A 14,589-nucleotide genomic window follows, 5' to 3' on the forward strand; every position below is an offset into this window, starting at 1 on the left:
ATTTACTTGGGAGTACCTATGTCAAGATTCCCAGAATGACTTGCGATGATCTAACTTGGGGAGTTTGGGGAAGTTTTACTAAGGAAAAAATGGGTCCACTAAAAGTATTTAGAACAGACAATTCTGAACCAGAAAACTGGCCATTTATTTAGCAACCACTCATTGAAAGTTTACTGTGTTGTGTGCCAGGCACAGAGCAGGCACTGGAGGCACTGCAGTGAACAGAAGAATCCCTGTTCCAATTAGAACATCAGTTCTGTAGGGTCAATAGATGATAGGGGGCCAGGACTATTTTGGAGAGCAACAGTGTCACAGGAAAGAGAGCAAGGTTCATGGTAGTGACTGGGGTAAAAGGGGCAATATTTAATAGTGCGATCAGAGCAAACCTCTGAGGAAGTGGCATTTGAGTTGAGACCAGGCCTATAAGCTGTATGTGAACATTGTAGATCTGGGGAACAGTGCTCCAGGCCAAGGGAAGAGTAAATGCAGAGATTCTAAGGTAGAAATGAACTTATGGTTGATCAAAATGTGAATGTTAGGGTAGAAGGGGCCATTCAGGGATTTCATTCAAAGAAAAATACAAGTAATGAAGAAATACTGTCTTAAATCCACAAAGAAGCAAAATCCAAAGCTGAATATGTGGTGGTCATAACCTAGACACCAAGGCTGGCCCTGGGAGCTTGCAAGCAGAAGGGGTCTTTCAGCTAGCTCAGGAATTAAACAGGATAGGTGCCCAAAGATGAGCGACATGGCTATGGCCATCCATACCACCAGACAATGGAAAGCCCTGGAATAAATCAAGGGGAATGCTGGGGGCAAATTGGCATCCAGGGGTGTGGGTCAGAGGCATATCACTGTGACCACATCAGAAGTGGAGGAAGCTTCCCACTTGGGACCATCCTGATGTGCACTGTGGCTCACCCTACCATCTTCAGATAATTTGGAATAGGAACCCACGGATACAGCAAAGCAAAGCACAACTCTCTTTCCTCTTTTCTTTACCTCTATTGCACTTCTTTCTACCCTCACTTTCCCAACTAGGAGTGCCGTGAAGGGAAGAGGAAATGCTATCTCACCAGCTGCTTGTAGGGCATTCTGTGAAGTGGCCAAAACAGAATTGTCATTTGAGTGACACAGGACACATGATGGAAGCAATGGTGGCTTTCCCCTCATTCATTTGGGCACATATGTGTTAACAAATTCTAAAGGTTTGAATGGTTACCCAAGCTTCCCAGTCAGGATGGTGTAACTCAACCTGAAGATCTTGCCTTCTCTCAGACTCTGTTTCTCCCGTTTATAGTGAGAGTTACATGGTAAGGGCACAAATCCTCTCTAGCGGTAGGTAGCATTACAAGGTTAAACATACATGTTTTGTGCATTAAAAAAAACACCTGTCAAGATAGTGAAAAGACTGCAGAATGGGAGAAAATGTTAGAGAACCATAAAGGTCTCTTACAACTCAAAAACAAAAGGCAACCAATTTAAAAATGGGCAAAGGACTGGATTAGACATTTCTTTACAGAAGAAAGGCAAATGGCCAATAAGCAAATGAAAAGATGGGATAATTTAGCAGCCATACGAAGGGATGAAGAACTGATACATAACATGGATGAATATTTTATTTTTGTTGTTGACACTATTACAGATGTCCCACTTTGCCCACCTCTACCCAGCCCCCGCCCCGCAGGCCTTCACAACATATCTGTCTGTGTCTACGGCCTATGCATATATGCATATATGTTCTTTGGTTAATCTCTTCCAGTTCCCCCCGCTAACACCTCTCTTTTCTGAAGTCTGTCAGTGTGTAACATTGATAAATCTTGAAAATATTATACTGAGTAAAAGAAATCACACACAAAGAGTCACATATTATATAATGTCATTTCTATGAAATATTCAGAATTAGCCAATCAATACAAGCAGAAAGTAAATTTGAGGTTGCGAAGATCTTGGAGAAGAAGAGAATGGGGAGTGAATGCTTAATGTATTACAGGATGTCCTTTCTGGGGTAATAGCAATGTTTTGGGATTTATTAGAGGTGATGGTTGTACAATGTTATGAATGAATTAAATTTTCCTAAATTGTACATTTAAAAATGATTAATCCTGCTATACAAATTCTACCTCAATTTTTAAAAATGTGAGAAGGCAGGGAGGGACAGCTGAAAGTCTGAGCATATCCTATTTGAATTGGATGCCAGGTCAGTAATAGGAAAGCACACTATTGCAATTGACACACAGATATATCCTTCAGCGGCTTCGGAAATCCATTGCAGGCAAGGTGCTTTTATTCTCCAAAAACCGGTCTTGGCATTCATAAACACCTCCCTTGTTTGTGAGGAAGTCGTCTGTCCTTTTTTTTTTTTGGCATTTTGTCATTTGTGGGCAGTATGACTGGAATATGTCTAAGAGAAGTGCTCATTGGCGGACCACAATCCAGGTTAAACCACAGATGTTTTTGTTAATCCCGAATTGGACACTTACCGTTTGAGCCAAGAGTTAAAATGTGGGTTTCATAAAAACCCAGTGTTCCAGATTTTCTAGGGAGAAAAAAAATCTGACCATCTGGTGACTTCAAGCTGATAACAACTACATGATAATAATCAGTCAAGGTTAATAACAGATGCTGCCTTTCTCTATCTATCTATCTATCTCACCCTATCCCTCTTCATCTTCCTCTCCCTCTCCCTTAGCTCTCTTTCTCCCTGTTCCCTCTTTCTCCCCTCTCCCTTTAGGCTACCTGCCAGGCTATTGGCCCTCCCTCCCCCTCCCATACTGCCACAACTGGGCATAAATCACCTTTAGACCCTCTTTAAAGCTGTTGTTTGCCAAGTCTCCCACTGAATCTGCCATCTGTAGGAAGAGGGCAAAGTCCTCAATGCAACGTGTTCTCATAGCTGAGAAGTGGGTGGGGCAGGGGAGAGGGGTATGCAGGTGAGAACCTCTTAATTTGACAGGGGCATTGGGGCAGAGAGAAGAATCCTGGAGCACAAGACATTACGGGGCTGATGGCAATGTCCCAGGCTGAGGGGAGGGGCTGGCGGTAGGCAGGATGGGAGAAGGCAGAGCAGGCTTCTCTTCCCTTTGGCACTGCTTTCTGCTCTGTCCATTTCACAACCATCCTGGCTTGGGGTGGCCAGCCTTAGAGTTGCGTTCTAAATGGCTGGCTCTTGAACAGGTTCTGCCTGCCTCCTGGAGAGCCACTTCAGCACACAAGTCCAGGTAATGCTGGATTCCAAAAATCCCTGCTCTAAGAATCTTGGCAGGCAGTCACAATAGCACCTATTGTGAATAAGGTGGTACCTGTGGAGCCTTGCTTTTGTTTTTGCTTTGTTGTCTTTTGCATCCCCTAAACACGATGTGGAAGAAACCAAGGAGTTGGAGACTGTCATCCTATTCTCTGGAAGTTCATTTTTCCTCCATAAAATGGAGAGGGATTACTCCAAACTCAGGTGATAACCAATCAGGGGCACATAAATGATGAATGACTCAGGGTTTCTTGGGACTGTTCTCACTCCCACACACAATTCCTAAGTTTTACAGCCTTGGTTAGCACGAAGTGAGTGTGTTCCTTGATAGAAAACGTTCTGGATACCAGCTAATGGCAGCTGTCCCACAGTTTAAAGGGCGATGATGGTCTTGATCTGATAAAATATTTTATTGGACTTGCATTGGTGTCGTGATTTGAGATACTGTTCCATAGGGCACTGAAATAAACTTTGGGGGATGCATCTGAAACTTTGCTCTCACCTGTAAGCTGTCAGACAAATCCAGGCTCCTTGAAGTTGGGGCCTAATTTCTATAAAGCAAAACTGTTGTGGTTTTGTAGATTTTAAGGGGGAAGCATCAATGAAAATGGTAAATGAACTTGGATAAGTCACTTTACTCCTGGGAGTTTCTATATTGTTGTCTGGAAAAATGCTACTTTAGGACATTGGTCAGGTTAAATGATTGCAAACAACTTATCCTTTTATTTGTCCAAAATCTGTGGGTCCAACACTTTGAACCGTCAAAATTCAAAACAGCAGAATTCAGGTTGAAGAAAGGTTAATTGATAAAAAGGAGCCAATCAAGAAGATAGGAGACCTAGTGGTTCCTCAAATCCATCTTCAGAAAGTACAGAGTTCAGCCGAGACTGGTTTGGCTCAATGGATAGAGCGTCGGCTTGGGGACTGAAGGGTCTCGGGTTCAATTCCGGTCAAGGGCATGTACCTTGGTTGCGGGCATATCCCCAGTAGGGGGTGTGCAAGAGGCAGCTGATTGATGACTCTCTCTCATCGACATTTCTAGCTCTCTGTCTCTCTCCCTTCCTCTCTGTACAAAATCAATAAAATATATATTTAAAAAAAAAAAAAAGTACAGAGTTCAGGCTTCTTTTATGTTGAGGGAGGGAAATGAGAGGGGCTATTTTTGTAAATGTCAATCTTTAAGCAGAATTCCTCTAATGACTACCATGTCTGTATGCAAGACAAAAGAGGAACTTTTAGTGGGAAGGCCAGGGAACAAGAAAGGCTTGAACAAGGTGGAGTCCAGTGCCTTTCATTCCGTTATAAGCTCAGTGCTTGGCATCAAGTCAGTGCTCCTATGTTTGCTGCCATTACCATTCTAATCAGTGTGAAAGCTCTGAGGCAGGAGTTGGTTCCTAGGACCTGCCCAAACTTTAGTCCCTTCTGTTAGAGTAGTTTCAAGCTGTTCCTCTTGGCTAGAAGTGACAATAAAAGATGTGTTGGAAGCAGGCTTTGTTGCTCTTGGTTTCTGTCTTTTTAAAAATGTATTTCTTTATGGATTTCAGATAGGAAGGGAGAGGGAGAGAGAGAGAGAAAAATCAATGATAGGAGAGAATCATTGATTGGCTGCCTCCTGCATGCCCCCTACTGGGAATCGAGCCCGCAACCTGGGCATGTGCCCTTGGCCAGATCGAATCTGGGACCCTTCAGTCTGCAGGCTGATGCTCTATCCACTGAGCCAAACCAGCTAGGGCTGCTCTTGGTTTCTTGAGACCTATTCCTGGCCCAAATCTCCCAGGCTCACCTGCCACCAAGTACCAGGCCCATTTTCCAGCACCCTTTCTGTCTACCTGATTCACTTGGCCTCCAATAAAAAATATTTCCTCCAGGATCTCCAGAGGACATTGGACATAGTAAACCCCTCCTGATGCTTAAAAAAAAACCAAAAAAAAAAAAAAAAACCCACACACACACACAAAAAAAAAAACCAACAGAAAGCAGTGAGCAAAGCATATCTGGCCTGCAGGAAATGTCCTTCATGTAGAGCGCTTGACTTCTAAAATCTGTGGTTTCACCTCTACAGAGGTTCCTTCTGCCATTTGGTTTATACTAGGGAAATCCAGCCAGAAGGGTTCTTCTTGACCCTCGCCTGCCGGGGCATTGGGAAGCTCTCTGCAGCACCATCCTCTGCCTACCAGCTTATGTTGGGTCCAGAAGGCTGGTTCTAGGCTTTATGGGCCAGAAATAAAAGGACAGTCATTCCTCAAAATTGTCTGGGAAATGATTAACTTTTTTCCTTTGATCCTTTCCACCTTGTGGGAGGACAGTCCAGTAGCAGCTGGGTACAGTAGAACACATTCTATTAACTTCAACATTGCTAAGGGAAACAGTGCAAAAAAAAAATTCTGCTACTAGAGAGGTCCAACCTGGGCTGTTTGGAGGAGGAGAAGCCATGTGTGTGTGTGTGTGTGTGTGTGTGTGTGTGTGTGTGTGTGTATGTGTCCTTCTGTAAACCTAGACGGATTGAGTAAAAAATATACAGTCATTTCCTCTAATTTTTTGTTTCATTCTCTCTTTTTTTTTTTTAGGCTTGCATTTCCTGCTGCTATTCACAAAGATGCTTTTTATCTTCAACTTCTTGTTTTCCCCACTTCCAACCCCGGCACTGATCTGCCTCCTGACCTGTGGAGTCGCCATCTTCCTGTGGCTCATCAACAGGCCTCACCCAGTTCATCCTGTGGTTGATCTGAACCACCAGTCCGTGGGAATCGAGGTAACTTACTTATCACCTTTCTGCGCATCAACATTGGTCAAACCCAAACTGTGTTTAACTCAAGACACTGGTATAACTCATGAAGAGAATGGGGTTGGGAAAGTAATCATTTTAGGTCAGTGATCAACATTTACACTTCTACTAATGACACATGTTCCTTTATAATAAAAAGGAAACCTCAGCTAGGTCTTAAGACACCAGTAATCCAGATCAGGGTTGTCAAACTACAACCCACAAGGAAAATACACCCTTTTTCAAATGGGACTAGCAAGGTAAGAATGGTTTTTACATTTTAAAAGGAATATGTAAAAACTAAAACAAGGAATAACTCATGTGTTCCACAAAACCTATTTACTATCTATCCTTCTGTTGTAAAAGTTTGTCAGTGTATGATCTATAGCAGTGATTTTGAACTAGTTTGGTGTAAGAATTTTTTTTTTTTATATACCATACCTGATTGTTTAGTCAGTGGCACAGACCTCTTTTCCTTTAGATTATTAAAAAAAAAAAAATGACAACAGCCAACAATAGCCATTCAGAGTGAATGAATCCAGATTATACCTATATTTTTTATCAGATCAGCCAAAAAAATATATTTTTAGTAATTAGTTTATGTGTGCCATGAGATGAAAAAGGTTTAAAATGGCTGATCTAGATGACAGATTCGGGGTTAGAAGAATATTTTTATTGAGATACCCAATGTCTGAAAAAGGAATGTGAGTTATTTAGTTAAATTCCAGCTTTGAGTTAATATTCATTCTTAAAGAGGCAGATGTTGAACTTTTTCCTTCAATTCCCCCAACTTTCAGTAAATCATACAGCTTCTTATATCACTGAGCAAAGGGAAAGCTCTAAGAATGTTCTCTGCGTCATTTTTCATCCTCAACCCTTTTCAAAGAAAGAAAGCATTCCCCTTCCTTTGTAAAGCTAACTCCCTTCTGATCTTTTATTGAACATCTTTCCTCTATGTGGGGTTCTTATTCAGAGTTAGCTGCACTGCCCACCACTTTCCCTTTTACTCTGGTGTGTTTGTATGTCCTTCATTGATAGTGTCCACTCACATTGATCCTGCCACTTCAGGCTACCATCTCCTTCCACTCCTTCCTTTTTTCCACCAGAGTTCTTTAAGAGTAGTCTGTTGATTTCCTCATTTAAACTTCAACCCACTGATGTCAGACCTTTACTACTACTATCTCCCCAAGCTTCCCTGGGTCACTCATAATCTAATTTCCAAATTCAGTGGTTTCTCCTTCAACCTTCCTCTCAATTGATTTGGGACTTCTTTTTTACAACTTCCATTTTTGCCTTTCATATAAACCTTCAACAAAATTTCTTTCTAATTCCAAGACAGCTTTTCTTTGCCTCTGAGGTTGTTTTCTCCTCTCAGCCTAGAGTTTCAGCATCACCATCTCCATTCCTATAAAGCAGGGGTTGGCAAGCATGTTCTGTGAAGGCCAGACAGTTCAGGCTTGGCAGGCCATATGAGATCTCTGTTGCAACTACTCAACTCCATTGTTGTAGCGTGAAAGTATCAGACAATATGTAATTGAATGAACATGGCTCTGTTCAAATAAAACTTTATTTGTAAAAGCAGGTTCAGGCCAGATGTGAGCCCAAATCAAAGTCTGCCATTCCCTGCTTTAATTCCTCATACCTGAGAAAACCTTTCCTCTCCTGTGACTTGGCAATATACCTAAAAGTTTCTGACACCCAAATCTGACTTTCAAGTTCTTACCTTTCTCCTGAATTCCAGTCCACCTCAGTGACACTCAAGGTCAAAAAGTATCTTTATTGAATATCTTCTCCCTAAACACACACACACACACACACACACACACACACACACACACCATAACCTTTCCTGTTTCCCTTCCTGCTCCATCTTAGTTAAATGCATCTCTTCTTATCCAGTTGCCGAATGTTGAATCCTAATCACTTTTCTTTGTTCCTTCTTCCTCAGCCCATCTATGAAAACAGATGGCAAGACCCTATCTTCCTTCACTAGACAAGAAACTTTTTTTTTTAACCTCTTTACTTAAAGCTCTAGACAAGTCAGAGTTCTTGTATTAGCCTGCACTGGATTGGCCCCTTTCTTATGCTTATTTAATTGATGCCTAGTTCTCTCTAGACTAACTTTCATGAGGGTTGGACCATGCCTGTAACTCCAGTGCACTCCAACATCCAAGATCCACATGAAGCCCCGGAGTTCCAGCTGCCATTTCTAAACATATCCCTAGCCACTCCCTCTTTCTCAAATACCCTGTTCTCTGGCTGCCCACTGGGATCTGCCGTGTGTTTTCTTGCCCCTGTGTCTTTGTTCACGCTGTTCCTTCACTCTGAATGAATCATTCCTTCTCTCCCCTCTATCAATCTATACCTTCTTGTTAATTGCTTGCTTATCTTTAAAGTTTCCATTGAAATATCATTTCTTCTCTGTAGCCTTTTTACTTAATACAGAATTGGTTGCTTCATTAGTTTCCCCAAAACATATATTTTACTTCAGCATGTACAGCACAGTATTATATTTGTGTGTTTTTCCTTATTATCCCATAATGACTCCAAAAATTTTCACTTATGAGGTGCTCATGGTCAGCAGTTTTGTCTTAACTTACATTGCAACTATAGTGTCTAGAATACAGTATGCATTTCATAGATGTTTAAACTTGGTATGGATTTTTAAAGGATAAAACTTACAGTATTATATAGATCATTTCAAAGAGAGGTTGTAGGATCAAAACCAGTAGCTCTTAATGCTGTGACCTAAAATAGAAGTTCTCTGTAGGCTGTAACAGACACTCAATAGGGCTAGGTTTTCCTGTGGAGATATAAGGTAAAACAAAACAAAGCCCAATAAAAAGAACCTATATTATCATTTCTCATGTGTGTTGTTTGTGTGTGTGTGTGTTCTTAGAAGGATGATGGGAGATAGCCCATAAAATAACTGTGATAGTCTCTGGGTTTCTATGATGTAGAGACTTCAATTTTGAGATTTAAAGACTTGATTGATCGAATAGGATTGGGTTAGGGGCGGTAATCTCTGTAATCTCAGTGGTCAGCATTTACATTCCCTTCTATTCAATTCATGAGGATTTGGAAAGGGTGGTGAGAGACTCCGGCTTGCCCTAAATTTGACCTTATGTCTTAGGGAGGAGCACGGAAGAATGCTCGCCAGAAGAGCAATGAACTGCTAAGCTACTACTTCTCAGATGCCAAGACGATGTATGAAGTTTTTAAAAGAGGACTTGCTGTGTCTGGTAAGCCTGGCAGTCTCACCTTGCCTGTGAGAAGACTCAGATTGGGGTCTTGTTCTCTAACTGCTTCCCTGTCTCACTTCTAATAATCTAGTTGTGGTCTGGGTAGAATCCCTACATATGAAATGCAAGGTATTATTCATAAGCAGTGTTAGAGAAGATGCAGGAATCAGAAAATCACAGTATCAGGAAGCAATGCAGGACATTGGGTTTGAAATCCAGTCCTTCCATTTCTAGCTTTGTGACCTTGCACAACCCACTTTGCCTCTCTGAATCTGTCCCTCACAACACAAGAACTTCCCTGCAAGATGTTAAACAGTCAACAATAATGTGTATGAAAGTATTTTAATGAACTCACTAGTACATTAGTACATATTTGTTTAGGAATGCGCTTTTCATAAATGCAATTCTCCAGATGCAGGATGTGAGCCAGAATTAGCATTTAGGCCTCCTGGCTTCTGACCTTGTCCTGACCCCAATACTACACTACTGCTCCTCTTGGAATCACAGGCAGCAATTATCTTTTGAACTTTCTTAGAAACTGTGCCACATGGGCCTTGGTAGGTTCACCTGGGATGTATGAAGCCTCAGCACTTACATCTTTTATCATTGCACACAATGCTAGGTGCACTGGTTTCCTTTACAAGCTATTGGCTTTTAGCCCTGCCTATATCTTTTTTCTTTGGGGTGACATTCTGCCAAGCATAAGTTTGTCTACATGACTTCTTATCCCTCCCTTCTCTTCTACCTTTAGCTTTGACTCTGATGTTTAACAGTCAGCTCCTATCAAGTGCTAATTATGCAATAGGCATCACTCATCTAATATCTACTAATCTTCCCTAAACTCAGGAATTAGCTACTACCTTCCTCACTTTTTAAAACGAAAAACCAGAGCCTCGGAGATCCAGACATTCTGAAGATGACAGAACTACAAAAATACTTCATTTAGATATTTCTTTCAATACCAAATTAAAACCAAACTGATAAAGTTAAAAAGGCACCTCCTGTCAGCATACAGGAGCGACCTGGCCTGGCTATTTCCTCAGAGAAATGACACTTCTGATCCCTATTGGGGTTGAATACATCAACCCTAACATATACTTTTCACCTCTACCCAGAATAAACGGCCACTGTTGAGAATCACCTGTGAGTAATGTTTAAAATGAACTCCTCTGGCTCCACCTTATTAAACTGAATCAGAATTCCAGATAGTGAGGCCTAACAATCTGAATTTTAACAACGCCTGGCTGTGGGGAGAGGTTTACATGCCGACGTTTCGACTCTACCCAGTTCAGGCCAGTTATTTTGCCCAGTTGTTAATGAGTGGACTCTTTCTAGATAGCCACGCCTTAAAACAGATCTGAGTTGGGTGATTTAATCACAGGCTAGGCTACTGCCTGATTAGGACTTGGGCTAATTAGACTGAAGCTGATTAGGACATAGAGTTTAATGAGACCTCGGTGGGTGTCCCTTTGGGCCAATTATTTGACTTGTTCCTCGACCGTGGGCCTCTGCTAGAATTTTCACCTATAGGGAAGTGACAAGGTGATGCAGGGCAGTTTTTCCCCACACTCATCAGCTCTGCCACCTACTGAGTGAGCTTGAAGAAGGTCTCCTGGGCCTTTCTGACTCTCAGGACCTTGGGGATAACAAGTTGCAAAGACCAAGTGAGCAGATGTGCTTAGCATGGAGTAAGCGTTCCACAAATGGTAGCTATCCCTAGTAATTCATGTCTGTGCTATTTCATTGGTAGACCACTGAGGCACACACTCGGGCTGAGCACCTCACAGCACAGGACTTGCCGGGGTTCATGGAAAATTCCAGTCTGGATTTGACTTCTTGAGCTTTTCTGCAGCTGTTTCAGCAGGAAGAAAAAGTACTAACGCTTCCTGTGGACAGTCTCTTCACTTCTTTTTATATCTTTCTAATCAGAGCAGCTATCTCTTTCCTGCTTTCTTTCCTTTTTCCTCTGTCACTTAGTCTGGAAATTTACGTATTTACCTCTGGATTCCTAGTAACCCTCTCTCTGAATGCTTCCTTTTGTCAAGACCTGAATCTCTCACAGCAGAGCCTCTGTGTCCAATTCCTGTCCCTTGTACTTTTCTATTTATAACTTGGTCTCATTTCGGCCTTTCAGGCTTCTTCCTGAGCCTCGTATCAACTTCCAAGGCTCCTGTGACTGAGCCTCAGCAATTCAGAAGACATTCTCCTGTAAACAGGCAAAGCACATGAACAGATGACAGTAAACAAAGTTCAACAAACAGGGGAAAGGTCCCACTTGACTCACGGTTAAAGATATGTAGACTAAAGTAATAATTTCTTAAATCTATCAACCCACAAAACATGTTTTAAAAGGTGCTATGTAGTGTCTATGACTTGAAATGTTGCTGGTGGGGAAAAGCAAATTGTCACAATGGGGTGTAGAAGCACTGTGGTGATAAGTATAAGAACCCTGAGCCAATTCAACCTCCCTCAGCTCCCAACGCAGTCATTTCATTCTTAGGAACTCTGTTCTAAGAAAATGCACTGAAGTTGAAATGATTAATTTGAAAATATTTTCCATTGGATTATTTAAGGTGTCAAACCTAGAAACAATCTTAATAGTCACAATGAGAGAAGTAAACCAAAGTGGAACCCTTTGTCATTTGGCCAAAATAAGGCCACTAAAATCTCTACAGAGAATAAGTAATGACATGGAAATGTTTATATCAAACAGGGAAAGGAAGCAGGACAAACACACACACACACACACACACACACACACACACACACACACACAATAACTTTATAGAATATGCAAAGGAACTATGAAAATAATATTACTATTAACAATGGTGTTTATGTGACATTATTAACAGCTCATATTTTGATTTTTTTTCTGTATTTTTATGAGGATACTTTTTTATTATAGGGAAGATCAGTTCAAGATTATCTATTTCAGCTATGTTTACTTGTAAACTTTTACTGGTTCATGTTATGTGGGCTAGTCAGTATTCATGGCTTTCTCTGAATGCCTGTTACCATGGGGATCACATATTCCAACACTGAGCCACCCTGTTCTATAGAATTTCCTATATCTTTCAAATGTAGTTTATTTTTGAGAACTGAGTATTTAATTGCCTTTGAATTTCCTTGACACAAAAGAGGAGTTCATATTCTAACTAGATTTATAATATGTGGTTTGTCTCTTCCTAATTCCCTTTTACCTTCTCTGGTCCAAAGGACTTGCAAATGAAACTAATCTTTTAATGTTATGTTTTTAGACAATGGGCCTTGCTTGGGATACAGAAAACCAAACCAGCCCTACAGATGGCTGTCCTACAAGCAGGTAAGTGAGGCCCATGTTTGGGATAGATTCTTTTGCTAATGTGATATGCCAAGCTAATGGTCTCCTTTTGGCTTTGACTGATTTCCTCCCTTCCCCTCTTTTTTTTCTCCCTTTTGTAGGTGTCTGATCGAGCAGAGTATCTGGGATCCTGTCTCTTGTATAAAGGATATAAGCCATCACAGGACCAGTTTGTTGGCATCTTTGCTCAGAACAGGCCAGAGGTAACCACGTTGAAATTAACTCAAGAAAATGAGTCAGGGCTAAGCCCACCCCTAACCCAGCTCTCTGACAATTATTGATAACTTACCAAAGCTATTTAAAGATCTCATGTTCTGTCAATATTCTTCCCCTTGAGAGAATTACAGCTCTGGGACTCCTTAATTCCTAAGTGTGTAGTGCTCTAAGCTAGGTGACTGGACTTCTCTTATTTCCCAGCTCATTAAGAGTCATTTTAAGGCAGCTTGTTTGTTGCATGATGAAAATGAGGCAGTTGAAAGGTACTGGCCAATAAGAGTTTGAGGCTGTTCTAGAAGAGGACATATTCATATCAGAATTGGAACGTGCATGTTGTACCAAGTAAACCAAGGCATCCATTGCTTTGGAGACTGGCCATTGAAAGCCGATTTTAGACATTACAATGATTGGAATTAATTTGTTGCACCAAGCCTCAATGAGGAATTAAACCTAGTGGATTAGCCTGCTAGGGCTGCCATAACAAAATACCAGCAACTGATGATTTAAACCACAGAACTATATTTTCTCACACTTCTGGAGGCTGGAAGTCCAAGATGGACCTGTCAGCCAGTTTGGTTTCTCCTGGGGCCTCTCTTTTTGGCTTGCAATTGGCTGCCTTCTCATTGTGTCCTCACATGACCTTTCCTGTCATCCCAGATGTCTCTTCCTCTTAGAAGGACACTCGCTATGTTGTATTAGAACTCATTTAACCTTGATCACCTTCTTGGTTTAATTGGGACAATATGAGTGGCATTGGGGGTTAGGGCTGCAATTCAGCCCATGGCATCTAGACTCATTTTCTGTCCCTTTTCATGCTTCCAGGTGTGTATACATTGACATCATGCTATCCCACCCCTGTTCATTTCCTGAATGCATTCTCTGCTTCCCCTTCCACAACCAAAACGTAACAGTCCTTCAAATCCCTGTGCCCAATTTTCACCACTTTTCCCAAAGGAGCCCCAGATAGCCTTTACCTCACCCCTGAACATGACCTCTGCCTCCTTGAAACTCCCTCATGCTTTCCATAGCTCCTATGGACAGAACTTATCACACTCTACCTTTGTATCCTGGTCCACCTTTGTATTATAGTTAGCTCTGTGCCTCTTACCTCCTTTGTTTAACTGAACTTTGAGGCATTAGCTATGATAGTCTCTAAGGCCCTACAGTGATTTGTTAAAAACGCAAAAAAGCCGGTTTGGCTCAGTGGATAGAGCGTCGGTCTGCAGACTGAAAGGACCCAGGTTCGATTCCGGTCAAGGGCTTATACATTGGTTATACAAGGGCTTATACAACTGGTCGATCTTTCTCTCTCATCAATGTTTCTAGCTCTCTATCCCTCTCCCTTTCTCTCTGTAAAAAATTAATAAAATATATTAAAAATTAAAATAAATAAATAAAACCACAAAATAACCATAAAATCATTTGTTGGCTAAACGACTAAGTTAATACTTTTTCCTCTTCAAAGTGCTTTCTTGTCCTCACTTGACCTTCTCTCCATGCAGTGGATCATCTCTGAGTTAGCTTGCTACACGTACTCCATGGTAGCTGTGCCCCTGTATGACACCTTGGGAGCAGAAGCCGTCATATACATCATCAACAAGGGTAAGACTTGGCTATTCCATCACACTGCTTCTTTCTTAAAGCTGAGTAATTCCTCAAGAGCTGCTTTTGTTAGCAGACTTGGAATGCTGTGGCCAGAAAAATGCTCACATCTGCTGTCATGTAGTACCTACATACAATTTACAGGGAAGTTACAAAAAAGCCCATAAGGCAGGGA

General features: G+C 41.5%; 1 protein-coding gene and 1 non-coding gene across 5 annotated transcripts in view; both read left to right on the forward strand.

Annotated features, from left to right (window-relative positions):
- The window catches only part of ACSL5 (acyl-CoA synthetase long chain family member 5), a 42,813-nt gene that overhangs the window by 12,443 nt on the left and 15,781 nt on the right, over nucleotides 1-14,589 (forward strand). For all 4 annotated transcript variants that reach the window (XM_045582084.1, XM_045582083.1, XM_036439006.1 and 1 more), the window contains 5 exons: nucleotides 5,815-5,999; nucleotides 9,145-9,253; nucleotides 12,514-12,578; nucleotides 12,698-12,799; nucleotides 14,315-14,414. In XM_045582084.1, the coding sequence (XP_045438040.1) occupies nucleotides 5,844-5,999; nucleotides 9,145-9,253; nucleotides 12,514-12,578; nucleotides 12,698-12,799; nucleotides 14,315-14,414 (532 nt within the window). In that variant the 5' untranslated portion in view covers nucleotides 5,815-5,843. Of the gene's footprint in view, nucleotides 1-5,814; nucleotides 6,000-9,144; nucleotides 9,254-12,513; nucleotides 12,579-12,697; nucleotides 12,800-14,314; nucleotides 14,415-14,589 lie in introns of those variants that run through there.
- Nucleotides 8,704-8,830, forward strand: LOC118719661. Its single transcript, XR_004988222.1, has one exon. It is a non-coding gene; the product is annotated as a small nucleolar RNA SNORA25 (small nucleolar RNA).

This window comes from Pipistrellus kuhlii, unplaced genomic scaffold (genome assembly GCF_014108245.1).
Source record: "Pipistrellus kuhlii isolate mPipKuh1 unplaced genomic scaffold, mPipKuh1.p scaffold_m20_p_15, whole genome shotgun sequence".
Lineage (NCBI taxonomy): Eukaryota > Metazoa > Chordata > Mammalia > Chiroptera > Vespertilionidae > Pipistrellus > Pipistrellus kuhlii.